This window comes from Scyliorhinus torazame, chromosome 18, assembly GCF_047496885.1.
Source record: "Scyliorhinus torazame isolate Kashiwa2021f chromosome 18, sScyTor2.1, whole genome shotgun sequence".
Taxonomy (NCBI): domain Eukaryota; kingdom Metazoa; phylum Chordata; class Chondrichthyes; order Carcharhiniformes; family Scyliorhinidae; genus Scyliorhinus; species Scyliorhinus torazame.
In genome coordinates this window covers 67,953,070-67,979,986 of record NC_092724.1, presented here as the reverse complement: position 1 = coordinate 67,979,986, position 26,917 = coordinate 67,953,070, and the positions used below count along the sequence as shown (strand labels likewise).

Genomic DNA, 26,917 nt, shown 5'->3' with positions numbered 1-26,917 from the left:
GATGTTAGATAGTATCAAGGTTGAAATGACTGGAGGTCGTGAATAAAGAACTATTTGGTAGGTAGCTGCCTGGCTTTTAAGGAAAATACCAACTGGACTGAAGTGCTACAGTTTTAAGGTTTGGGAGGAAATGATTAAAGAAACAAAATGTTGTGATGAGGATTCAGATCATATATTAAACATTTGGAAAAACAACAAAGGAGGATTCTGAGGAGTACTGAACATTGTGATTATAATGTAAGTTTTTATAGTCCCCTCTGGTTTGGCAACAGTTTGTAAATGAAAATAAAAACTTTGGTGGATATTTAGTGTAACATCAGTATCGAAGAAAGGTTATTGAGGAAAGGTGAATCATGGGATATGGGGAGCAGGCAGGAAAGTGAAATTATGGCTGCAATCAGATCAGCTATGATCTTAATTGAATGGCAGAGCAGGCTTGGGGGGCCGAATGGCCTACTCTTATTTTTTTATGTTCCTGTCTTTTGTCATGACAGGTGGAAGGGGGAAGATGGATAGAAAAAAGGGATGTTGAACTCCAGAAGTAAAAAGAAAGACATTTCTGGTATTCAAGACTTAGATAGACTTGATTATGGACGAGAATTTGGGGGAAAATAAATACTGGGCATGAATGAGAAAAATGAACTTCCATTGACACAAAACTTTGGGAAGAGATGTGGGAGTTCCATTTAGTAATCACAAGGTCCAGGGTTATCTGTGTGAAACAGAGCTGAGTGAGGCAATCCAAACAACAAAGAATGGAAAGAAATCAGATTTCCGTTTTGCCATTGGAGGATGTGGAATTGATCAATTCTTTTAACCATTGCTGTGGTTTAGAAATAAATGTTTTCTGCAGTTGGCTTGTGCTGTGAAGGAGATTGATGAAATTAGAATGGAATCAGAAACAGTAGGGTTGAATGATGATTGAAGTGGGCTACTGATATGACATTTGGAGCGAAAGCTAGATAATTATGATCTTTACTTTGGTGAAAGGCCATGGATGGCAACTTGCTGAAATATGCCTGGTGCTAGAGGTTCTGGAAATGTTCATGGTAATGTCAAGTGAGTACCAAAATGTGTAAGAACAAAAGTTCAAAGATGCCTAACATAATAAACCAGTGGAATGACCACTATTGTGGTAATTGTGAGAAAGGCCAGAACTTTGAAGTCTAATGCTGGGATTAATATTCACAGGTTGTCTTCAAGACCAGCTTCATTGCATTTTCAGAATTTCACGAATAGAAAACAGTAACTAACCTTGCCTCTCTCCCCACAGCCTGAAGAGCGGGCCAAATTTGATGGAATTTTTGAAAGCTTGACTCCCCTAAACGGCCTCCTTTCGGGTGACCAGGTCAAACCTGTGTTGATAAACTCAAACCTACCTCTGGATGTCTTGGGAAGGGTGAGCATGTTACATTTAAGCACATGGTTATTTTCAGTGCAAAACTGATCTTGAGATATTAACTGTTAAATCAAAAATACTTGCAATGCAGCTTCGATTAATACATTTTTTGTTCAAATACAGAGGCCAATTATTTAAACTGAAGCAGGTTAGTGAAACAGCATGCAGTAGCAGAACAGGGAATAAATCAAACAACTGTAGGCTAATTCCTCATTCGGCACTTTATCCATTGCATTGAAGCTAGTTCTGTATTTCTTTATTCAGTGTTCTCTTTAGACTAGCTTTGAAACCTTTCTGAAAGGAATATTACAGAAGCTCTTGGATGATGATAGATTTCAATCTCAGTCATTTTGGTTCTTCAGAAGATAATAAAATTTGGTGGAATACAAGGGAGTAATATATATTTTTAGTATAGGAAGCTACCTACCTAATCCTTAGGAATTGCAGCTGCTACTATCTGTTCATCATGGTTCAAATTGATTTGGATCTTGAAGTGCACGATTTGTTCCATGCAGTGATCACAATGTTGCATATACTGAACATTTACATTCTTTGTCACTATTTCCAGTTTCTGTACCGTATAATTCCTTATTTTCTGTGCGATATTTCTGTCGGACTACATTTTCAGACCCCCTATAAACTAATCCTTTACGAATCCTTCAATTTGTAACCAGTTTTAAAAAAACCCACACAATTGAGGCTTGAGTAGCCAGTGTTACTGACGCTGAGATATAATAACGCACAATCACTTTCTCGTGCTGTATCTGGATCTGTGCAGAACTACAACTGAAATAATGTTTTAAACCTCTGCTAGTTCCATAAACCCACCACATAAAACTCGACAGGTAGATAGATGCACCAAGATTGAATGAGCACATAATTAGCAAGCGGGAACAAATGTTTGGTCATTAATCTTTAACTTTAGCCTTAAGAGTACTGCCCTGTATACCCATAACAGATTTATACCATCAACCCCCATTTCAATTTCTGAGCCTTATCTATAAAATTAATTTCTTGAACAAGAGCAAGTGCCCAAACTACCCATCTTTGCTAGAATATTAACTCTTATTTTTACCTAGTACTGATAGAGGAAACCAAAAATACTTTTTGAACCAAGTTAATGAAAGGAAAAGATTTATATGCACACATGTGACTGCATGACTCTGGAGGCACTGGTCATACAGGCAAAACTTTGAAGCCAGGTTGAAGGGGGAGAAAAAAGTTATTTGCTTTGAGTAGCCATCTTGTTTCCTCATAACTTTCTTTGAGTGGCTAATAACATTCATAATATGTAAATAAATCTGACCATACTTGACAAATGATAAACTCACCCATTCTACATGAACAAAATCCAAGCTAATTTAGGGCCTGAACTCAATATTATCCAGCTTGCATTGTGTACTTGAAGCTTGCCCAAATGAAAAGCCAGAGAGTAAAAAAAGGGACATACCTCTCCGGGAGAACGCCCTGAAGGGATTTGTAATGTTAAATGGCTAATGTTAAGAGTGAGTTTAATGTTTTTGTATGCATTGCATTATGTTTAGATCACACAACAGGTTTCTAAAATGTATTGGTGTCACTGATAAGCTACAGCTCAATGCAGCCTTGGACTGTCACCTGTTACTCAATTTAATACTACATAGGAAAGTGGGGTCTACAAAGAGAAATTCATGACATTCTCAATCTTGATAGGAGTGTTTTCATCAATATTGAACATGGCTGGCATCTTGCCTGTGTCCATCTGTTATTCTATGTCTCAGATTCATTTCACCAAAACCCCCTTACATTTCCTAGCTGAGGCTGTTTAACTCTTTGATTTCAATTTTTATTCTCATTAGGTTTGGGAACTTAGTGATGTTGATAAGGATGGCCACCTCGACAGAGATGAGTTTGCTGTGGTAAGTCTTATACTACCTTTGGTTGCATGAGGACACCGTGTCTCGGATCAAAATAACGATCTGAAGTCCAAGACCTGAGTTTTGAGAGTCGCGCAAATGGTGAACCAATCTGAATGAAAATTTGTTTTCAGAAACCCACAACTCAACCTTTTGCCATTTTTTCAACCTTGGTTTGGTTAGTCACATACTTGCCTTTATCTGGCATAAATCTTGACGATGGAAGTCCACTTAATTTAGACTGATCCTTCAGCTCAGTAATGAGGTCGAGAGGATTGTCAAAGGTTGTAGACTGGAGTTTGCTCACTGGCAAATTAATGGCATTACACACTTATTGGACTGCTGACACCCTCGACAACTTGGGACTTGACCGTCCCCCAATAATCAGCAGATGCGAGTCCAAGTCAGGAAACCTCCCTAACACCTGCCTCATAAAATCCACATGATCCCAATTCAGGGCATACATATTTACAAGAACCACTGGCATCCCCTCCAACTTTCCACTGGCCAGCATATATCCATTCCAAACCCCACAATACTCCCGACCTCGAACGCAACCCGCTTATTAAGCAACACCGCCATCCCCCTCGAGCCCCGAATGAAACACCTGTCCACCCATCCCTTTCTCAGCCTTGTCTGGTCCCCTATCTTTAGGTGCGTTTCCTGCAAACTCCTCAGATGCGAAAACACAAGACTTTAACTGGCCCATTCAGCACTCTCACTTTCCACATCACCATGCTGGTTGGGGGGCCTCCCCGACCACTTCCGTTCAGCCATATCCCTTTTTGAGCCAGCCTCCGTCCCGCGTCACGTGCCTCTCCAAGCCACCCTTGGATGTCCACCATCATCGATCTCTTCCAAACTGTGCCACATCAACCACACCCATGCCAGCAACCCTGTTCCCCTGCCCCCCCTGCCCTCAGGCAAAAAACAACTCCCCCACGCCTTCCTCCTGGCAACCCCCCACTTCATTCCCATTAACTAGCCTGCCCAGCTTGCATTGTGGCTCCCACCCAAGGCCTCCAACCATCCTCCTCCAATTCCCATCTCTCCCCCAAAACCAACCCAACCATCTATCCCTCGAGAGTAACAAAAGGCACGCTCATCATAGTTGCTCCCCAGTCAAAACCTGTCCCGAAAACCCATCACCAAACACTTTAAAGAGCGCACAAAACTCCTCCAAAGTTCAGTGTCCTCACACTCCTCCCAGTTCATTGTCCCTCATAAATTCCATCACTCTGGCGTGTCAAAATAAAACTTTCGCTTCTGGAAAGTCACCCACAGGCAGGCCGGGAACAGTACGCCAGAACGGTAGCACAGTGGTTAGCACTGTTGCTTCACAGCGCCAGGGTCCAAGGTTCGATTCCGAGCTAGGGTCACTGTTTGTGCGGAATCTGCACGTTCTCTCTGCGTGGGTTCACTCTGGGTGCTCCGGTTTCCTCCCACAAGTCCCGAAAGACACGCTGTTAAGTAATTTGGACATTCTAAATTCGCCCTCTGTGTACCCGAACAGGTGCCGGAATGTGGCGGCTAGGGGCTTTTCACAGTAACTTCTTGCTGTGTTAATGTAAGCCTACTTGTGACAATAAAAATTATTATTATAACTTCACCCCTCTTTTTGAAAAGGGCAGCCTTCATCTGGTTAAACCTGGCCACCCTCTTTGCCAGCTCCCCATCCAAGTCCTGGTACACCCGCAACTCATTCCCCTCTCAGGTACATTTCCTGGTCTGCTTCACCCATCGAACGATCTTCTCCTTGTCCAGAAAGCGGTGCAACCGCACCACCATCACCCTCGACAGCTCGCCTGCCTGTGACCTCTTCCTCAGCGTCCTGTACAATTGGCCCACCTCCAAGAGCCCCATCAACTTCTCCAGCATCTTTGCGATATATACTGTGACCTCCGCACCTTCAGTGCCTTCAGGCATCCTGACAATCCTTAAGTTCTGCCTTCTGGAGTGATTCTCCAAATCTGCCACCATCTCCCTCAGCTTTTTCTGGCTCTCCTGCATTACTCCCATCTCAGCCAGCAACGAGGCCAACTGCTCCTCATGCTCTCCACCGCCTCCTCCGCTTTCTGGATCGCCAGGCCCTGGAACTCCAGCCTCTGCTCAACTCACTCAATCTCAGATCTCAGTGGTTCCACCACCGTGGCCAGGTCTTTTAGGGCCTCTTTCGTCTGCTGCCGAAACCCATCATTCAGGAACGCCACCAACTGCTCCTTTGACCACTGGGCAGGCAGTGCAGCCCCCTTGCCCTCAGCCATCTTTCCCTATGGCGCACCACAAAAACTCTCCTGCTCTAACAACACTTTCTTTCTCGTGGCGCTCCTTGTTCGCTGATCCATGCACCAACCACACCAAAGGAGTATTGCCTTCCCCAGGCACTCCTATACCATTTGCCCTCAACCATTTTGCACTTCGGGTGGGGAAAAGACCAAAAAAACCTGCCTTGAGCGGGAGCCACCTGATGTGCAGCCACTCACTCCATTGTCACCCCCGGAAGTTTCGCAGATGGAGATATTAAGGATCATCTTAAGAGGTGGATCGGTTTAGGGGTAGAATTAGAAGCAAGGCAGATGAAAGCATGGTTGCCAATGATGAAGTGCTGAAAACTGGGGATGCATAAGAGAACTGAATTGAGGAGAGCAGAAACCTCAAAGGCTTGTAGGGCTGGTGATTACTGAGATAGGGAGGTGTGAGGCCATGAGGAAATCAAAACAACAATAAGGACTTTAGTGTGTTTAGTTCGATCAGATGCTAGTGTAGGTCCAAACACAGTGGTAATTGATGAATGAGATTTAGAGCGAGTTAACAACAGAGTTTTGGAAAAGCATAAGTTTATATAGGGTAGAAGATGGGAGGTTGGGCAGGTAAGCATTGAAATAATTAAGTTGAGAGACACAAAGGCATGAATGGGGTTTCCCACAGCGGATAAACTGAGGCATAGAATCATAGAAGTTACAGTATAGAAGGAGGCCATTCGGCCCATCGGGTCTGCACCGGCTCCTGGAAAGAGCACCCTACCCAGGCCCACATCTCCACCCTATCCCCATAACCCAGTAACCCCACCCAACACCAAGGGCAATTTTGGACACTAAGGGCAATTTATCATGGCTAATCCACCTAACCTGCACATCTTTGGACTGTGGGAGGAAACCGGAGCACCCGGAGGAAACCCACGCACACACGGGGAGAACGTGCAGACTCCGCACAGACAGTGACCCAGCAGGGAATCGAACCTGGGACCCTGGAGCTGTGAAGCAAGTGTGCTAACCACTATGCTACCATGCTGCCCTTGGTGATATCTTGGTGCTTTATCTTGGTGATAAAGCAAATACGTGATCAGAAGTTGATCTTGGGGTCAAACGCAACAGCAAGGGTTTGAACTGTCTGGTTCAGCTTCAGATAGTTGGCAGAGGGAGGGATGTAAATGGAGGCCTCGGCATGGGGGTTTATGATGGGGACTGACAGGATGGTGTCGATGTGTTGAAAACTGAAAATAGAAGGAAGAGGAGGGATAGCTTTACCATGATTCTAATCAACTAGAATGCAAGTTGTGACTTTGATAAAGGCTGGTTCAGCACTGTAGCAAAGTCGGAAACCTGCTTGGAGAGATTCGAACATGGAAATAGGGACACAGTTGGGAAGTGTCAACACATTAACATACTTTAGGGAAGGAGAGGTTAGAGATAGGGAGGTGAGTAGAACAGGTTGAGATGCACTATATGAGGAAAGGTGTGATTGCTTCAGATTTGGAGGATGGGTTGGAGTGGATGGAACAGTATCCGTGGAGAGGGAATTGTTAACAATATCAGCTAAAATGGAAAATGAAGTTGGGTGATCAATTGTTTGATCAGAGTAGGATGAGGGAGTAAGAGGTTGAATGGACAAGGCGAGCCTGGAGAGAGCAATACAGGATGTGGGATGGAATTTAGAGAAAGACTTGAGTTCAGGACTGCAGTATAAGGTTCTGGCACATAGAGGGTTAACATAGGACTGAGTACAGTACCACCCACACAATGATGTAAGAGAATGCATGACCTACACCTAGGGGTCACTGTGGTGTTGGACAGAGCTGTGTGTAGAAACAAGCATGTAGATAGGTCCTAGCTTGGATCTTCGTTGTGCCGGCAGTTCTTGGACTTACCACACCATTTCCAGGAACCAAATGTGTTGTAAGTCAAACGTTTTAATACGGAAATGATTTCCCCATAGAAACTGTGTAAAAAATGGGGGATTGGTTCCATCAGCGGGGCAAGGCAGTATTTTTACTGACAAATCGCGACCTCATTGGATTTAATATGTTTGTCCTGATACATTCAGACCTCTGCCAGAAAGTGGATTGTGGTGGAGAGGAGAAGCCAGAGTTATCTGTGTCACTGGATGGTGTTTGAATAGCGGGTGGTTCAATGATGGGAGAGCAGGATCTGATGATGCTTTAGGTTTTCCAACCAGACTTGGAGATTGATGACGAAACCAGTCGCCCCCCAAAGGTGTTCAAATCTTTGCCTTTGAATTTAAGAGTGTGCAGATTTATTGTTCATGAGATGTGGAAGGCTGGCATTATCCTATCTGGATTGCCTTTTTCCAAAACAAAATGCTGCGGATGTTGGAAATTGAAAATAAAAACAGAAAATGTGAGCAACACTTGGGTCAGGTCGTGTCTGTTGAAAGAGAACCCGAGTTAAGGTTTTAGGTGAACGACCTTTCATCAGAGCTGGGAAAAGTTAAAAATGTAATAAGTGAAGGGGAAGGTAGAAAAAAGACACCAGAGAAGGTCTGTGAGAGGGTAAAGGACAGGCGAGATTAACAGACAGGAAAGAATCGAGGACAAGAGGGCATATATTTGAAGCGATTTGCAAAAGAAACAAATGTGATGCAAGAAAATGCTTTTTCACACTGCGAGCGGTTAGAGCCTGGAATATACTGTCTGAGAATGCGGTGGAGGCAGGTTTATTCAAACTATATGAAAAGGAACTCGACTGTCATCTAAAAATGAAGAATATGCAGGGTTACAGAAAGAAGGCAGGAGAAGGGTTGAAGCTGAGGCATGTCAGAGCGTATCTTGAATACATAGGAAGGGGTGTGATTGGAAGAAGGGATAGGGTCAGAAGGAGGTTGAGAGAAATACTGATCTGGAGGGGCATTGGCACCAATTCGTTGAAGCTTCAGAAGAAATTGAGAGTTGAAGTTCCATTGCTCCACTTACCTATGAAGTCACATTATTTGGCATTAATTCATTCCATTTTGAAAGGAAAAGGGGCAGGTGTGGCAGTTGGATATACTGCTCCTGAAGTTGGGATTTGGCAGCATGGGGGACTTCTTTACTTGGATCCCTGCTTGATTCTGGGCTCTGTATTGCAGAAAACTAAGGTGGGAAAAGTTTCATTTTCAAAATGTGAAATTCTTCGCTTTCAGACAAATGAGATTTGATTTGAAAAAGGTCACTCACTGTTCTGTGTTGTAATTACAGATACAGAGACGATTAGGAATAATTAAAAGGAAGATTCAGATTACACAATTGGAACCACCTCTACTGCTGAAATATACACATAGACTGACGAACCTTTTGTTGTTTTATTTGCAGGCAATGCATCTTGTTTACAGAGCTTTGGAAAAGGAGCCAGTTCCCTCTGTTCTGCCACCTGCGCTTCTGCCACCATCCAAGAGGAAGAAGCAAGGGCCAGCACTAGCTGGTTCTGTATCAGTTCTACCTGCCAGCCCTCCACCTAAAGATAGCCTGCGATCTACTCCTTCACATGGCAGTATTAACAGTTTAAATAGCGCGGGCAGCATCTCTCCAAAGCACATCAAACAGGTGATGAGATGGGAATCACTGTACATCTTTCTAAGATAACCTGCATTGTCACAGCTCAGTCTCTGGTGAGCAAATATACATAGGCCCAAACTACTACAAGAGTAGCTTAGCGATTTGCCTATTTTTTTATGCCCTTTCATTCAGTGTGTCTCTTCACTTCCAACAGCATGTTTAAGATTGGAATCTTGTTTCTTTGGAAATTGGTGTAAGCTTGACCCTAGTTGTTCTAGTCCTTCACAGTAGGTTCCCTAAGTAATATGCGTGCATGCTGTCCTACTTTTGGAGGTAGTGTTGTTGCTGCTATCATTAGTGTGCATGTGACTGGTAGTTAAAAGTTGCTCAGTCTTGAGTTTTGACTTTGTTTGAGATCTTTGTATAGAACTTACAAATAACTTGTAACATCAAAATACATTCTTCATTCAGCTGTGAGGCTTGGATTAGATCCCTGGTCTTTAATCATTTTCACATTCTCAGGGATGGTGAGAGTTTTCTGGGCACAGCTGGAGGTACCTGTGGAAAGCAGTAGATTAGTGTCACCTAATGACTTCAGTAAATTGTGTTCCTCCCAAGTCTCACTGTCTCCCACAGACATAATTAAATCATGTGCATTTTAATAAGTCATGTAATCCGTTAATAAGCACCTGTATGTGTTTCTAATGCTCAAACATGAGGAATATAAGTTAAAATGGATCAAAGTATTGTACGTAGAATGTGATCACACAGCTAGAGGGTTACAGGATAAAAGCAATGAGCTTCAAGACAGTGATTATAGGGTCTCCCCTCTCCAAGGGTTGTAGCTAATTAGAATGGACTTCCAACCAAACTGGTGATGTAATTCCATTTTAAGTGAACCGTGTACATATTTGTTTAAACATAGGACTGAAAGTTATGTTGGATGACGAATCGATCTGAAGCCAGATGGTGAAACTATTTCTTGATGTTAGTTCTGAAGAAGTCATATTGGACTTGAGCTTTAACTCTGTTTCTCTCTCCACAGATGCTATTTTTATTTCGGATCTTCATCTCCAGTATTTTGCTTTCAGTAATGTAGCAGTGCAAAACTTGAGTATTGCTGAAAAAAGAGACATACTATGCAAATTGTCGAAGTCACCTGCTGTTTGGTACGATCTGTAGTCATTGGAACTTCCGGTCTACCTACCTAACCATACCCAACCAGCCTGTGCTTGCAAAACTCAAAACATCGAGTCCAACATGAGATGTGATTGCACAATTGGGCAGCACTTGCTAAACAATCCTGGTTGTGCTCCGAGAACGTACGATTACCAGTTGGGCTCACAGTGTGAGTCATTTATGCATGTTGAAGCCACATATTCTTGTACAGGGCCTGTCCTTTGCACATAGAAAGAGCATGTCCATACATTGCACCTTTTCCAACTAAACAAAAGCTTGACGTACAGCCAATTCTGGGTTCATTCCCCATGGCAAGGCTTTGCCCAATCAGAGCCGACCTGCCTGGTTTGAATTTAAACAAAAGCTTGGCAGTTAGCAGTCCCCTGCTGCATTTTCCATGGCAGCACCTCTGCCAATCAGAGTCCACCTTCCAACCATAAAGTTCAAAGTGTTCTTTCCTTTACCGTTGGTTTATTTTACGTAGCTGTCCTGATGTGTGCAGGATGAAAAGCTTCAATAGTATGTCTCCTTTTTCCAGTAATATTTTGGTTTTAATCATTTCCTGATGGTTTGGTTATTTACAAAATGCAGTATTTAGCATCTCCCTCCTAGCTACCAACCCAGTGCTCCAGCACTCCTCTTTTATAAGTGTTGTAAGTACTTAATTAAACAATGCCCTTCTTGTGTATTTTAACAATATTAACACACCATTAACGTTAGATGCAGATGGTCTTCTCCAAGGGGCTGCTGAAGCTCTGGTTCAGGTACCAGTGGAATCTGCAGCTTGAACATTGAGAATTTATATTGTAAGGCTGAATTCATATTTCACACCATTGGCTTTGTAAGCAAGTTCTTTTGCAGGTTTTAATTTTGGTTGGTTGCTCACATCCTATCAGAAGGCAAGCTTACACACACTACGATGGTGGACACTTCTAATAGTCTGTGATTGAATAGAATTGAACTGAGTGACTCCCTCCTGACCCATCGTTTCATATGCTTTTACCCTCAATGTCTCATTGAAGCGATGATACGAATATTTGCTAAGCCAGTTTTATCATTTGATTATCACTCCTGCAGTATCAGAGTCAGTATTGTATACTTGGGGATAATTATTAACCTGAATTAAAAGTTAGACTTGTACGCTGGACTTACAATGAGGTGGGAACATTGGTTGGCTGCATATTGCTGTTCAAACAAATATAACATTATGATCTCAATACAAAGGCTCTAAATTCTGATTTGTTTCAAAAATGATTATCACTTTGAAGTTTTCTCCAGATATCTAACAGGGCCTTATGGCGATTTACGTGTAAGACTTTGCTAATTCTGTTCTGACGTCTGTGTGCCTCAACTCTTAATATTCTCACCCTTCTTCCCAAATTCCTTCATGAACTCTTATGTTCCTACCTCTGTATTCTCTCCAGCCTCTGCGATTATCAGCACTCCTCCAATTCAGATTTTTTGAGCTCCCTGATTTTAATCGCCCCACTGTTGATGGCTGTGCCTTTGGCTGTCATAGAGTTGGTACAGCGCAAGAAAACCATTTGGCCCATCGAGTTTACGTCACTATGTAGAGTGTCATGCGAGAGTGCCTTTAAGAACTGGATGTTTAAGCAATGTACCTTTACGAAAACAGTGATGTCATAGAGTGGGTGGAGCTCAGCTCAGTTCAGCCATTTTGCAGTTTGGTTTTGCAGTTTAAAAAATGCCTGGCTGGTTTTTCTGTGAGCAATTTAAAAGTAGAAAGCCAGTTTGAGTCAGCAGCTTGAGAAGTTCTGGTTTGCTGTGATCTGCTTAGAAGGGAGAAAGCCAGGTTTGAGAAAGCAGCGTGGGTGTGTCTGTGGGTTTCCAGAGAGCTGCATGAAGAAAGCAAGGTGCTGCAGCTGAAGTCATCCAAGCTAATATATCTCTGCCATTCTACAGAAAATATATATATCCTTTAATCTGATGTGATTCTGTGCAAAGGTGTTAAGTCTCTTGGTAGTTTGAAGGAACATTTTAAGGAAGTATTTACTGTTGCAATATTTTCTGAGTTATCTTTGCAGTAAGGGGTGTTAAGAGATCCAATGTTTATTTAAGATATTAAGTTGAGTTCATGGAATAAACAGTGTTTTGTGTTTAAAAACCCACGTGTCCATAATTGTAATATCGCACCTAGGAAAAGCCGTGTGCTAGGAAAAGCAACAAATCCATTAAAGGGAGAGGTTGGTTGAACTCCATGATACATTTTGGGGTTCTGAAAACGCCTCGCCCATAACGAGTAATCTAGACACTCACTAGCCGTGTTCTATTCCCGTAATCCTGCATATTTATTTCCCTCAACTGTCTATCCAATTTCCTTTTGAAATCATTAATTGTCTCTGGCTCCATTTGTAGCCAGTGAATTCTAGGTCTTTGCTACTCGTGTAAAATGTTTTTGCTCACATACAGTGCATGTATTTTGATAACTCGCATTTGCACCGCTAACATCCCAAACTAGTTTACAGCTAATCATGTATTTTTTGGAGTGTAGTAACTGTCGTAATGTAGGAAGTGCAGCAGTCAATTTACACATAACAAGATCCCACAGATAGCAGTGTGAGAATTACCAGATAATCTACTTTTTATGATGTTGATTGAGGGGACAAATATTGGCCAGGACACTGGGGATAACCCCCTCTCTCCTTCAAAATAGTTCTATGGGATCTTTTGCAGCCACCTTGTTTTAACATCTCATCTGAATTCTCAATCCTCTGACAGTTTAGCATTATTGCCCAACCCAGGTTTTTGAGCTTAAGACGTGGAGTGGGATTTGACCATAAATCATGGAATTTCTTCCGCACACTCACTGCCTAGCTATCTCGCTTTCCTCCTTTAAGATGTGTGTGTCTCGAAGTCCAATTAGGTGGGGTTACTGGGTTACAGGAATACGGTGGGGTGTGGGCCTAAGTAGGGTGCCCTTTCCACGGGCCGGTGCAGACTCGATGAGCCGAATGGCCTCCTTCTGCACTGTAAAGTCTTTGATTCAATTTTGTTTGATAACGCTCTTATGAAGAGCCTTGGTTCATTTTAGTACCTTAAACGTGCGATGTAAATGGAAGTTGTTAAATAAGACCATAAGAAATAGGAGCAGGAGAAGACCATAAGGCCTGTTGAACCTGCTGTGGGGGTGAGACCCATGCAGCCAAGGGGAGAATGTGCAAACTCCACATGAACCGTGACCTGAATCCAGGATCGAACCTGGCATCCCGGTGCCTTGAGGAAGCAGTGCTAACCACTGCCCTCTCTGCTGATATTAATTAACTTAACTCCTTCACTCTTATTAAACCCTGGGTCACCCACCATTTCTGGTCTGTAAGCCATGTCTTCTCCTGTGAAAAAGGCACAAAATATTGTTAAATATATAAATTCCTCTTTCTCCATGATAATGTCTCCTGTTGCTGCTTCTAAAGGACCAGTGTTTATTTTAGCTACTCTCTTACTTTTTATATACTTAAAAAAACGCTTAAAATCTGTTTTTATATTCCTGGATAGTTTACTTTCATATTCTGTTTTTTCCCTTTTTATCAACTTTTTGGTATCTTTTGCTGGTTTGTACAGCACTCCAAATCCTCAGATTTGCGACTGTTCTTTAGAACGTTATAAAATTCATCTCGTACTATCCTTAATCTCCTTAGCAAGCCACAGATTGATCTTGCTTGCTGAGTTGATGTGAAGCAGTCCTGGGTGGTGAGCCTTAATTTCTGTGGTAGCAGTTACCAGGAAGTCTACATGGTTTTGAACTGCATGACTCCTTCAATTGTGCCCATTTGATTAGATTTCATCCATTGTGGTTGCGGCTGTTATCACTCACATTGCAAATACCGACACTGACTGAATATTACAGTAGGTTGCCCTTTTAGTTGTTCACACGGCTTTTGGTTAAGTTTTTTTTTTATAGATGTTTTATTGAAAATTTTTTCCCAAACAACAATTTTTCCCCTCTTACAAAGCAAACGCAACAATAACAATACAGAAATTTTAAACAATACACAAGTAACAAAACCCCTTTATCTTTGACCTAAACTAAAAAAATAAAAAAAAATCCTCCCCCCCCCCCCTCCCCCTGGGTTGCTGCTGCTGGTCATCTGTCTTCCCTCTAACGTTCCCCTAGGTAGTCGAGAAATGGCTGCCACCGCCGGGTGAACCCTTGAGCCGATCCTCTCAGGGCAAACTTTATCTGCTCCAGTTTAATGAACCCCGCCATATCATTTACCCAGGCCTCCAGTCCGGGGGGTTTCGCCTCCTTCCACATGAGTAGGATCCTGCGCCGGGCTACTAGGGACGCAAAGGCCACAACGTCGGCCTCTTTCGCCTCCTGCACTCCCGGCTCTTCCGCAACTCCAAATAGAGCTAACCCCCAGCCTTGTTGCTTTTGGTTAAGTTGATGAATAAAGTCAGTGCTAATCGCCAGACTCTGATGATTTATGATTCTTTATGTTGTGTTACTTTAATTTACTTATATTGTGCAATTGCAGTGACCTGGAAAAATCTTGTTTGTTGCAGCCAGTAAACTGGGTTGTGCCATCTAATGACAAGATGCGGTATGATGAAATCTTCCTCAAAATAGACTTGGATATGGATGGATACGTCAGTGGCTTGGAAGTCAAAGATATCTTTATGCAATCTGTGCTTCATCAGAACCTCTTGGCTCATATATGGTAAGAGTTTTAGAGTATGCATGCTGAGTGTTTTGCCGCATGTATTGAGAAAGTCTGAGTCAGTATTTGGAACATCTTAGCTGGTAAATGACAAATTACCATTATCCAACAAAACTGAAGACATTCTTGCCTTCCTTCAATGCTGCCACCTCCTAACATGCGTCTTGTACAGTTAGCAGTACTAGCTAAAGCAAAATAACCCAACCTTAACTATCATCAAATTTCAGTAATCTCCTAACCTGCCTCTGACTTGCAGCCTCAGTGATGGCTTCTAAATGTGCTGAAGTGCGATCAATTTGTCAGTGTGCTAATGCTGTGAGGCTGCCATTATTTCGGAATGTCAGCACAATATCCTTTCTGTGAATTAAGAAAACACAAGAGTGCTGACAGAATAGAGCTGAACATGCAAGGCAGCGTGTTTGCAATTTCTGAACCAGAAGTGGTTAGTTGCGTACAGGTGGGTTCACGACACCTACAAATTGCTCTTCCAGGATCTGAACCCAGGTTATGACGAAAGAGAAAAGTACCTTTAGGCTAGTGACTTTCCAACCAATGATGACACCCTATTTTATATCAATGGAAGGAATTAGAGGTTATTCTATTCCTTGAGCCTTTTCTGCCATTTAGTTAGATTATCACAGATTCACAGAATTGGTACAGCTCACGAGGCCATTCGGCCCATCATGTCTTCACCAGCTCTCCAAATGAGCATCATGACTGAGTGTCATTCTCCTGCCTTTTCCCCGCACCCGCACACTGTTTTTAGTCAAATAATCATCTAATGCCCTCCTGAATGCCTCGATTGATCCTGCCCCCACCACACTTCCAGGCAGTTCATTCCGGACCTGAACACTCTCTGTATGAAAAAGATTTTCTTCACATCACATTTGCTTCAACGACAAACTGCTTTAAATCTGTGCCCTCTTTTGGATTTTTTTTACGAACGGGAATAGTTTCTCCCTATTTATTCTGTTTAGCCCCCTCAGAACTTTGAACATCTCTATTAAATTTCATCTTACCCTTCTTCTCTCCAAGGAGAACAGTCCCAACCTCTCCAATCTATCCTCCTAACTGAAGTTTCTCATCCCTGGAACCATCCTTGTAATCTTCTTCTGCACTCTCTCCAATGGGTTCACATCCTTCCTATAGAGTGGTGGACAGAAATGTACACAATATTCCAGCTGAAGTCTAACTAGTGTCTTGTAAAAGTTCAGCAAATCCTAATTGCTCTTCTACTCTATGCCCCTATCAGTAAAGTCCAAAATACTATAATCTTCATGTAACTGCTCTCTCCTCCTGTCCTGTCACCTTCAATGATCTAAGCACATAATCACCCTGACCCTCTGCTCCTATACCCCGTAAGAATTTTATCCCTTATTTTATATTGTCTACCCATGTTCTTCCTAACAAAATGCAAAACCTCAAACTTCTCTGCATTGAACTTCATCTGCCCCTATCTACCCTCTCCAACAACATTCCCATGTCCTTTTGAGGTTCTGCACTGTCCTCTTCACAGTCTACAATATTTCCAAGTTTTGTGTCACTGCAAACTTTGAAATTGTCCCGGCTGCTAACCATTGTCTACCGTTCTGCCAGGAAGTCCAAGAACGGTTGCCACTGCCTAAAGAACCCTTGTACCGATCCCCTTAAGGCAAATTTCACCCTCTCCAATTTAATAAACCCCGCCATATCGTTGATCCAGGATTCCACGCTTGGGGGGCCTCGCATCTCTCCACTGCAGAAGAATCCTTCGCCGGGCTACCAGGGACGCAAAGGCCAGAATACCGGCCTCTTTCGCCACCTGCACTCCCGGCTCCCCTGCAATCCCAAATATTGCGAGCCCCCAGCCTGGCTTGACCCTGGATCCTCCCACCCCCGAAACCGTCTTTGCCACGCCCATCCAAAATTCCTCCAGTGCTGGGCATGCCCAGAACATATGGGTGTGATTTGCTGGGCTCCCTGAGCACCTAACGCACCTGTCCTCACCCCCAAAGAACTGGCTTATCCTTGTCCCGGTCATGTGTGCCCTGTGCAGCACCTTAAACTGTATGAGGCTGAGCCTCGCGCACGAAGAGGAAGAGTTCACCCTCCCTCGGGCATCTGCCCACGTCCCCTCTTCGATCTCCTCCTCCCACTTACCTTTCAACTCCTCCACCGAGGCCTCCTCCTCCTCCTGCATCACCTGGTAAGCTTCCGAGATCTTCCCCACTCCGACGCACCCCGCCGAGAGCACCCTGTCCTGTACCGTGCATGGCAGCAGCAGCGGGAATTCTACCACTTGCCGTCTGGCAAACGCCCTTACCTGCAGATACCTAAAGGTGTTCCCCGGGGGGGGAGCCCGTACTTCTCCTCCAGCTCACCCAGGCTCGCTAACTTCCTGTCCACAAACAGGTCCCCCAACCTTGTTATCCCTGCCCTGTGCCACCCCGAAAACCCTCCATCTATTCTCCCTGGGACAAACCGGTGGTTCCCCCGTATTGGGGTCCACACCGAGGCCCCAACTTCCCCCCTGTGCCGCCTCCACTGCCCCAGATTTTGAGGGTAGCTGCCACTACCGGGCTCATGGTATACCTCATTGGAGGGAGTGGCAGCGGCGCCGTTGCCAGCACCTCCAGACTCGTACCCTCACAAGATGCTGTCTCCAACCTCTTCCATGCAGCCCCCTCCCCCTCCATCACCCACTTGCGCACCATCGCCGCATTGGCGGCCCAGTAGTACCCACAGAGGTTGGGCAGTGCCAGATCCCCCATCCCTACTCCACTCCAGGAACACCCTTCTCACCCTCTGAGTCCCTCGCGCCCCCACAAACCCCGTTATGCTCCTATTGACCCGCCTAAAGAAGGCCCTCAGGATAAAACTGGGGAGGGACTGGAACAGGAACAAAAACCTTGGGAGCACCGTCATCTTAACTGACTGCACCCTACCCGCCAGGGACAGCGGCAGCACGTCCCACCTCTTGAACTCCTCCTCCATTTGCTCCACCAGCCACGTGAAATTAAGTCTATGCAGGGCCCCCCAGCTCCTGGTCACCTGGATCCCCAAGTACCTGAAGCTCCTCTCCGCCCTTTTTAGTGGGAGCTCGCCAATCCCCCTCTCCTGGTCCCCTGGGTGGACCACGAACAACTCGCTCTTCCCCATGTTGAGCTTGTACCCTGAGAACTCCCTGAACTCCCTGAGGATCCTCATTACCTCGGGCATTCCTCCCACCGGGTCCGCCACATATAGCAGTAAGTCATCCGCATAGAGCGACACCCTATGCTCCTCCCCACCCCGCACCAACCCCCTCCAGTTCCTCGACTCCCTCAGTGCCATAGCCAGGGGTTCAATTGCCAGTGCGAAGAGCAGGGGGGAAAAGGGACACCCCTGCCTCGTCCCTCGATGCAACCAAAACACTCAGACCTCCTCTTGTTCGTGGCCACACTCGCCATCGGGACCTCATACAACAGCCTAACCCACCTGACAAAAACCCCTCCCCAAACCCGAACCTCTTCAGCACCTCCCACAAGTACCCCCACTCTACCCTATCGAAGGCCTTCTCAGCGTCCCATCGCCACCACTATCTCCGCCTCCCCCTACCTCGCCGGCATCATAATAAAGTTCAGGAGCCTCCGCACATTCGCGTTCAACTGCCTCCCCTTCACGAATCCAGTCTGGTCTTCATGGATCACCTGTGGCACGCAATCCTCAATTCTCGTGGCTAAGACCTTCGGCAGCACCTTGGCATCTACTTTTAACAACAAAATTGGCCTGTAAGACCCACACTGCAGGGGATCCTTGTCCCGCTTCAAGATCAAGGGGATCAGTGCGCGGGACATCGTCGGGAGCAAAGCCCCCCCCCCCTCCCTCTCCCTTGCCTCATTGATGGTCCTAACTAGCAACGGGCCCAACAGGTCCACATATTTCTTGTAGAATTTGACCGGGAAACCGTCCGGCCCTGGTGCCTTCCCCGCCTGCATGCTCCCTATCCCTTTGGCCAGCTCCTCCAGCCCAATCGGGGCCCCCAATCCCGCTACCAGTCCCTCCTCCACCTTCGGAAACCTCACTTGGTCCAGAAAGCGGCCCATCCCTCCCTCCCTCCCGTGGGGGCTCGGACCGATACAATTCCTCATAAAAGTCCCTGAAGACCCCATTGATGTCAATCCCACTCCATACCACACTTCCTCCCCTATCCTTAACTCCCCCGATCTCCCTAGCTGCGTCCCGCTTCCGAAGCTGATGCGCCAGCATCCGACTTGCCTTTTCCCCATACTCATTGTGGATAGCACAATTGCTTCACAGCTCCAGGGTCCCAGGTTCGATTCCGGCTTGGGTCACTGACTGTGCGGAGTCTGCACGTCCTCCCCGTGTCTGCGTGGGTTTCCTCCGGGTGCTCCGGTTTCCTCCCACAATCCAAAGATGTGTGGGTTAGGTGAATTGGCCAATGATAAATTGCCCTTAATGTCCAAATTGCCCTTGGTGTTGGGTGAAGGTGTTGAGTTTGGGTAGGATGCTCTTTCCAAGAGCCGGTGCAGACTCAAAGGGCCGAATGGCCTCCTTCTGCACTGTAAATTCAATGATAATCTATGATTAATCTAGGACAAAGGTTCGGCACAACATCGTGGGCCGAAGGACCTGTTCTGTGCTGTATTTTCTATGTTCTATGTTCTATGTTCCCCCTGGGCCTTCCTCCACTGCACCTCCGCCTTCCTGGTGGTCAACAGGTCGAATTTGGCCTGGAGGCTACGCCTCTTCCTCTGCAGTCCCTCCTCCGGCACCTCCGCATACCTCCTGTCTACCCTCGCCATCTCCCCCACCAGCCTCTCCCTCTCCCTCTGCTCTCTCCTCTCCTTGTGGGCCCCAATGGAGATCAGCTCTCCCCTAACCACCGCCTTCAGCGCCTCCCATACCATCCCCACTCGGACCTCCCCGTTATCGCTGGCCTCCAGGTATCTCTCTATGCTTCCTCGGACCCGCTCACTCACCTCCTCGTCCACCAACAGCCCTACCTCCAAGCGCCACAACGGGCGCTGGTCCCTCTCCCCCAGCTCTAGATCTACCCAATGCGGGGCATGATCCGAAATGGCTATCGCCGAGTACACGGTATCCTCTACTCTCGCTATCAGTGCCCGACTCATAATAAAGAAGTCGATCCGAGAATAAGCCTTATGGACATGCGAGAAGAATGAAAATTCCCTAGCCCTCGGCCTTGCAAATCTCCACGGGTCCACCCCTCCCATCTGGTCCATGAACCCCCTCAGCACTCTAGCCGCCGCCAGCTTCCTACCCGTCGTAGACCTGGAGCGATCCAGTGCCGGATCCAGCACCGTGTTAAAGTCTTCCCCCCCCCCCCCCCAATTATCAGGCCCCCCCCACTTCCAAGTCCGGGATCCGACCCAACATGCGCCGCATAAAACCCGCATTGTCCCAGTTCGGGGCATACACCTTGACCAGCACCACCCTCTCCCCTTGCAGCTTACCACTTACCATTATGTACCTGCCGCCATTGTCTGTCACAATGTCCGACGCCTCGAACGACAGCCTCTTTCCCACCAAGATCGCCACCCCCCCGATTTTTGGCATCCAACCCTGAGTGAAACACCTGACCTACCCACCCCTTCCTCAATGCTTTCCACCTGCCTGGCCCCGCCACCCCCGTCGTCGCTCCTTCCTCCTCCATTACCCATCCACAGGCTCTCCGCCTCCCCCTTCCATCCCAAGCGCGGGAAACAACCTTCGCTTCCCCGCCCCGGCCCCGCCCCCTCCAGCCTTCAGCGCGGGAAAAAGCCTGCGCTTTCCACCTGCCCGGCCCCACCACCCCTGTAGCCGTTCCTTCTACAGGCCCAGTCCCCTCACCCCCCGACTCGGGCCTCCCCCTCCCCCGCGGGGCCCCATTCCCCCCTACCGGCCATCCACCCCTACTCCATTTACTTAACCCCTCCAAGAGCCCACCCGACAGACCCAACCAAAACAGTGCCCAACCCACCCTAACCACCCTCATCGAACCAAACAGAAATAAGAGCAAAGAGCCCCCCCCCTCAAAGTGTAACACCCCAACAACAATCCCCGACCACCCATCCCGACCCTCAGTTTGTGTCTAGTTTCTCGGCCTGAACAAACGCCCACGCCTCCTCTGGAGACTCAAAATAATGGTGCCGGTCCTTGTAGGTGACCCACAGTCGCGCCGGCTGCAACATGCCAAACTTCACCCCCTTTCTATGCAGCACCGCCTTCGCCCGATTGTACCCGTCCTTCTTCGCCTCCTCTGCACTCCAGTCCTGGTATATTCGAACCTCCGCGTTCTCCCACCTGCTGCTCCTCTCTTTCTTGGCCCACCTGAGCACGCACTCTCGATCAGCGAACCGATGAAACCGCACCAGCACCGCCTGCGCCGGCTCGTTAGCCTTGGCCTCCTTGCCAGCACTCTATGGGCCCCTTCCAGCTCCAGGGGCCCCTGGAAGGACCCCGCTCCCATCAGCGAGTTTAACATGGTGACCACATAGGCCCCCACGTCCGACCCCTCCAGCCACTCCGGGAGGCCCAGAATCTGCAAATTCTTCCGCCTCGACTGATTCTCCATCTCCTCGAACCGCTCCTGCCATTTCTTGTGGAGCGCCTCATGCGCCTCCACCTTTACCGCTAGGCCCAAGATCTCGTCCTCGTTGTCGGAGACCTTTTGTCGGACCTCACGGATCGCCACCCCCTGGGCCATCTGGGTCTCCAGCAGCTTGTCTATAGAAGCCTTCATCGGCTCCAGCAGGTCCTCTTTAATCTCCCTGAAGCAGCGCTGGATAGCCTCGTGCTGCTCCTGCGCCCACTGCATCCACGCCGCCTGGTCCCCACCCGCCGCCATTTTGCTCTTCTTCCCTCGCACCTTCTTTGGGTTCACCACCACTTTTTTAGTCGCCCCACTCTTGGTCCAAGCCATACACTGTCGGGGAACTATTGCAATCTCCTTCCCACACCGGGAAACGTCGGAAAAATGCCGTTGGGGGCCCTGAAAAGAGCCCAAAAGTCCGTTTTTTGCGGGAACTGCTGAATGTGCGACTTAGCTCCGCATAGCCTCAACTGGAAGTGAAGATCTACATCATTAATATACATCAGGAAAAACAATGGTCCCAATGTTGACCCCTGAGGAACACCACCAGGGAGGATCCAGATCTTAATTTGTTTACCTGCCATGGTTTTTTAATATCTTACCTAACAAAAGCTCAGTATGAGTTTTGATATTTTCAATTGATCCCCCGCCTCAATTGCTTTTTTGGGGAGAGGTCGCTTTGGTGAAGAATTGCTTCTTAACTTCAGACCAATGGCCTCCCTCTATCGGAAGGTAATCACCCGCCCTGCATTCTGGATATCCTCATCAGGGTAGATAGTTTCTGTTTATCTTCTCAACTCCTTTAATCTTAAACAGCACAATTAGATCACCGGATACATTTTTATGCTTGTGGGGGTAATAAAGCCATCTTCATAATTCCCATGAGTTAGAACATTGTTTTAATAAAGTGCCCTTCATTGACTGTACATATTGATTCAGTGACGACATTTGCATGTCGAATGTTGTCGAGGGAACAGTCCGCACTCCGTCAAATGCAAATTTTAAAGCTGAAGTTAGTCTGAAAGGAAAGTCTATTATTTTGTTTAAAAAGGAATTCACTGAAGTGTGCTGTAGCACTGCATGTGCTGGATTTATCTTATATGACAGGCTTTTTAAACAAAAAGCCAAGTGGGTATGAGTCAGTTTCATTGATTTTTAGGTCTTCCCGACCTGTGATCGCATGATCCTTCAACTGCCGGGAGATTGTTGCCAACAGCAACTCTCCAGTTTCTTTACCTCCTCTTTTAGGGGCGATATCAATCCATAGCAATGCAGCTGGAGTGGGGAGCCATTTCCAGATGGTTTCTTCATTTTGTCCAAAGTCACCTGCTGTACGTTCTTCACTGCAACTGCATAGTTTATCTCTTCACTGAATTACACTGCTGCTGTGTCAACGCATAAATTCCTTTAATGGTTAGTTTCATTAAACATGGCAGCTGGCATGGTTTTGCTGTAGTTGCAATATTGAGCCTGCATTTATTTAGTAAACTATTTTCCAATAGGGCACTCGCTGACACAAAGCAGATGGGGAAACTGAACAGGGAGCAGTTTGCTCTAGCAATGTATCTGATCCAACAGAAAGTCAGCAAAGGAACTGATCCTCCACAGATGCTTACTCCAGAAATGATCCCACCATCAGAGAGGACTACACCAGTATCAGTAAGTACATATTCCAACTCCCACTTTCTAGGAATTCCTCGGCAACAGTTAACTTTAGACCAGACTGGGCTGGTACATTCCACCACTTGGATGGGTTACCCCAGTGTAAGCTCAGCACGTGCGGAACTATATTCAACATGAGATGAGGCGAATGGGAGAGGGGGGGTGAGTAAATCGGTGGTTAAAAACAACTAGGCGTGTTGAGCTGTGTGGCAGTATTTGTTTTGACCACCTCATCGTCATATGTTTAATTGCAGGAGTGTGTCATTAACCTAGCGTAATGTATCAGCAATTGGCCTTTTGTTGGAAACCCAAGTTCGAAACTCAATCGGCCAATGATAGTGTACTGTAAATGTCTCTACTAGGATTTCAGTAGCATACTGGTGGCTGCCTGAATGTTTATACAATGCCCATTTGAACTGTGAGACTCTAATGCGAATACACTTTGTCCTTTTAATTAGAGGTTGTACTCAGATAATGCACGGGGTGTACAGGTCTGTTGCTGGAAGTGGCAGGAATAGTTTGAAAGATGTAAGTAAAAGTATCTCACAAGAAATGCATTGACACAACATCAGAAAATTAACTAGCTTAGCAGTGTTGTTTTTATCTCTGATTCAGCAGGCTACATATCAAGGGTCATGAGAATGGCAAATAATAATCCTACGTCTATATAGTTGAATTGGAGACTTTAGCTGGTGGTTTATTTTCAGCGATTTCTGGTTCATAAGACCATAAGACATAGGAGCGGACGTAAGGCCATTCGGCCCATCGAGTCCACTCCACCATTCAATCATGGCTGATTTCAACTCCATTTACCCGCTCTCTCTTCATAGCCCTTAATTCCTCGAGACATCAAGAATTTATCAACTTCTCTCTTAAAGACACTCAACGTCCCGGCCTCCACCGCCCTCTGTGGCAATGAATTCCACAGACCCACCACTCTCTGGCTGAAGAAATTTCTCCTCATCTCTGTTCTAAAGTGACTCCCTTTTATTCTAAGGCTGTGCCCCCGGGCCCTAGTCTCCCCTGCTAATGGAAACAACTTCCCTACATCCACCCTATCTAAGCCATTCATTATCTTGTAAGTTTCTATGCGATCGCCCCATAACCTCCTAAACTCCAAGAATATAACCCCAGGATCCTCAGACGTTCATCGTATGTTAGGCCTACCATTCCTGGGATCATCCGTGTGAATCTCCGCTGGACCCGCTCCAGTGCCAGTATGTCCTTCCTGAGGTGTGGGGCCCAAAATTGCTCACAGTATTCTAAATGGGGCCTAACTAACGCTTTATAAAGCTTCAGAAGTACATCCCTGCTTTTATATTCCAAGCCTCTTGAGATGAATGACAACATTGCATTTGCTTTCTTAATTACGGACTCAACCTGCAAGTTTACCTTTAGAGAATCCTGGACTAGGACTCCCAAGTCCCTTTGCACTTCAGCATTATGAATTTTGTCACCGTTTAGAAAATAGTCCACGCCTCTATTCTTATTTCCAAAGTGCAAGACCTCGCACTTGCCCACGTTGAATTTCATCAGCCATTTCTTGGACCACTCTCCTAAAGTGTCTAAATCTTTCTGCAGCCTTCCCACCTCCTCCATGCTACCTGCCCCTCCACCTATCTTTGTATCATCGGCAAACTTAGCCAGAATGCCCTCAGTCCCGTCATCTAGATCGTTAATATATAAAGAGAACAGCTGTGGCCCCAACACTGAACCCTGCGGGACACCACTCGTCACCGGTTGCCATTCCGAAAAAGAACCTTTTATCCCAACTCTCTGCCTTCTGCCTGACAGCCAATCGTCAATCCATGTTAGTACCTTGCTTCGAATACCATGGGCCCTTATTTTACTCAGCAGTCTCCCGTGAGGCACTTTATCAAAGGCCTTTTGGAAGTCAAGATAGATAACATCCATTTGCTCTCCTTGGTCTAACCTATTTGTTATCTCTTCAAAGAACTCTTAACAGGTTTGTCAGGCACGACCTCCCCTTACTAAATCCATGCTGACTTGTCCTAATCCGATCCTGCACTTCCAAGAATTTAGAAATCTCATCCTTAACAATGGATTCGAGAATCTTGCCAACAACCGAGGTTAGGCTAATTGGCCTATAATTTTCCATCTTTTTCCTTGTTCCCTTCTTGAACAGGGGGGTTACAACAGCGATTTTCCAATCCTCTGGTACTTTCCCTGACTCCAGTGACTTTTGAAGGATCATAACTACCGCCTCCACTATTTCTTCAGCTATCTCCTTTAGAGCTCTAGGATGTAGCCCATCTGGGCCCGGAGATTTATCAATTTTTAGACCTCTTAGTTTCTCTAGCACTTTCTCCTTTGTGATGGCTACCATATTCAACTCTGTCCCCTGACTCTCCGGAATTGTTGGGATATTACTGTGAAGACTGACGCAAAGTACTTATGCAGTTCCTCAGCTATTTCCTTGTCTCCCATCACAAAATTACCAGCGTCATTTTGGAGCGGCCCAATGTCAACTTTTGCCTCCCGTTTGTTTTTAATGTATTTAAAGAAACTTTTTTTTTTTAAATAATATTTTATTGAAAATTTTTGGTCAACCAACACAGTACATTGTGCATCCTTTACACAACATTGTAACAATACAGATAATAATGACCTTTTTAAATTTAAACAAAAACAACAACAAATAAATAAATATTAAATAACAAAAAAAAAAAACTAGCCCTAATTGGCAACTGCCTTGTCTCAGGCCACCCCTCCCCCCCCCCCCCCCCCCCCCCCCAAGTCCTGGGCCGCTGCTGCTGCCTTCTTTGTTCTCCCCTATCTATCTTTCCGCAAGATATTCGACGAACGGTTGCCACCGCCTAGTAAACCCTTGAGCCGACCCCCTTAGGACGAACTTAATCCGTTCTAACTTTATGAACCCCGCCATATCATTTATCCAGGTCTCCACCCCCGGGGGCTTGGCTTCTTTCCACATTAGCAATATTCTGCGCCGGGCTACTAGGGACGCAAAGGCCAAAACATCGGCCTCTTTCGCCTCCTGCACTCCCGGCTCTTGTGCAACCCCAAATATAGCCAACCCCCAGCTTGGTTCGACCCGGACTCCTACTACTTTCGAAAGCACCTTTGTCACCCCCATCCAAAACCCCTGTAGTGCCGGGCATGACCAAAACATATGGGTATGATTCGCTGGGCTTCTCGAGCACCTCGCACACCTATCCTCCACCCCAAAAAATTTACTGAGCCGTGTTCCAGTCATATGTGCCCTGTGTAATACCTTAAACTGAATCAGGCTTAGCCTGGCGCACGAGGACGACGAGTTTACCCTGTTTAGGGCATCTGCCCACATCCCCTCCTCAATCTCCTCCCCTAGCTCTTCTTCCCATTTCCCTTTTAGTTCGTCCATCATAGTCTCCCCTTCGTCTCTCATTTCCCTATATATATCCGACACCTTACCGTCCCCCACCCATTTCTTTGAGATGACTCTGTCCTGCACCTCTTGTGTCGGGAGCTGCGGGAATTCCCTCACCTGTTGCCTCGCAAAAGCCCTCAATTGCATGTACCTGAATGCATTCCCTTGGGGCAACCCATATTTCTCGGTCAGCGCTCCCAGACTCGCAAACTTCCCATCCACAAATAGATCTTTCAATTGCGTTATACCTGCTCTTTGCCACATTCCATATCCCCCATCCATTCCCCCCGGGGCAAACCTATGGTTGTTTCTTATCGGGGACCCCCCCAGTGCTCCGGTCTTTCCCCTATGTCGTCTCCACTGTCCCCAAA

The 26,917-nt window shown here is 46.2% G+C and overlaps 1 protein-coding gene across 5 annotated transcripts in view; it reads left to right on the top strand.

Moving 5' to 3' along the window:
- eps15l1a (epidermal growth factor receptor pathway substrate 15-like 1a) overlaps window positions 1-26,917 on the top strand; it is a 607,694-nt gene that overhangs the window by 150,216 nt on the left and 430,561 nt on the right. For all 5 annotated transcript variants that reach the window (XM_072482837.1, XM_072482838.1, XM_072482840.1 and 2 more), the window contains exons 7-11: window positions 1,274-1,399; window positions 3,238-3,297; window positions 8,882-9,112; window positions 14,768-14,922; window positions 22,999-23,155. In XM_072482837.1, the coding sequence (XP_072338938.1) occupies window positions 1,274-1,399; window positions 3,238-3,297; window positions 8,882-9,112; window positions 14,768-14,922; window positions 22,999-23,155 (729 nt within the window). The remainder of the gene's footprint in view (window positions 1-1,273; window positions 1,400-3,237; window positions 3,298-8,881; window positions 9,113-14,767; window positions 14,923-22,998; window positions 23,156-26,917) is intronic.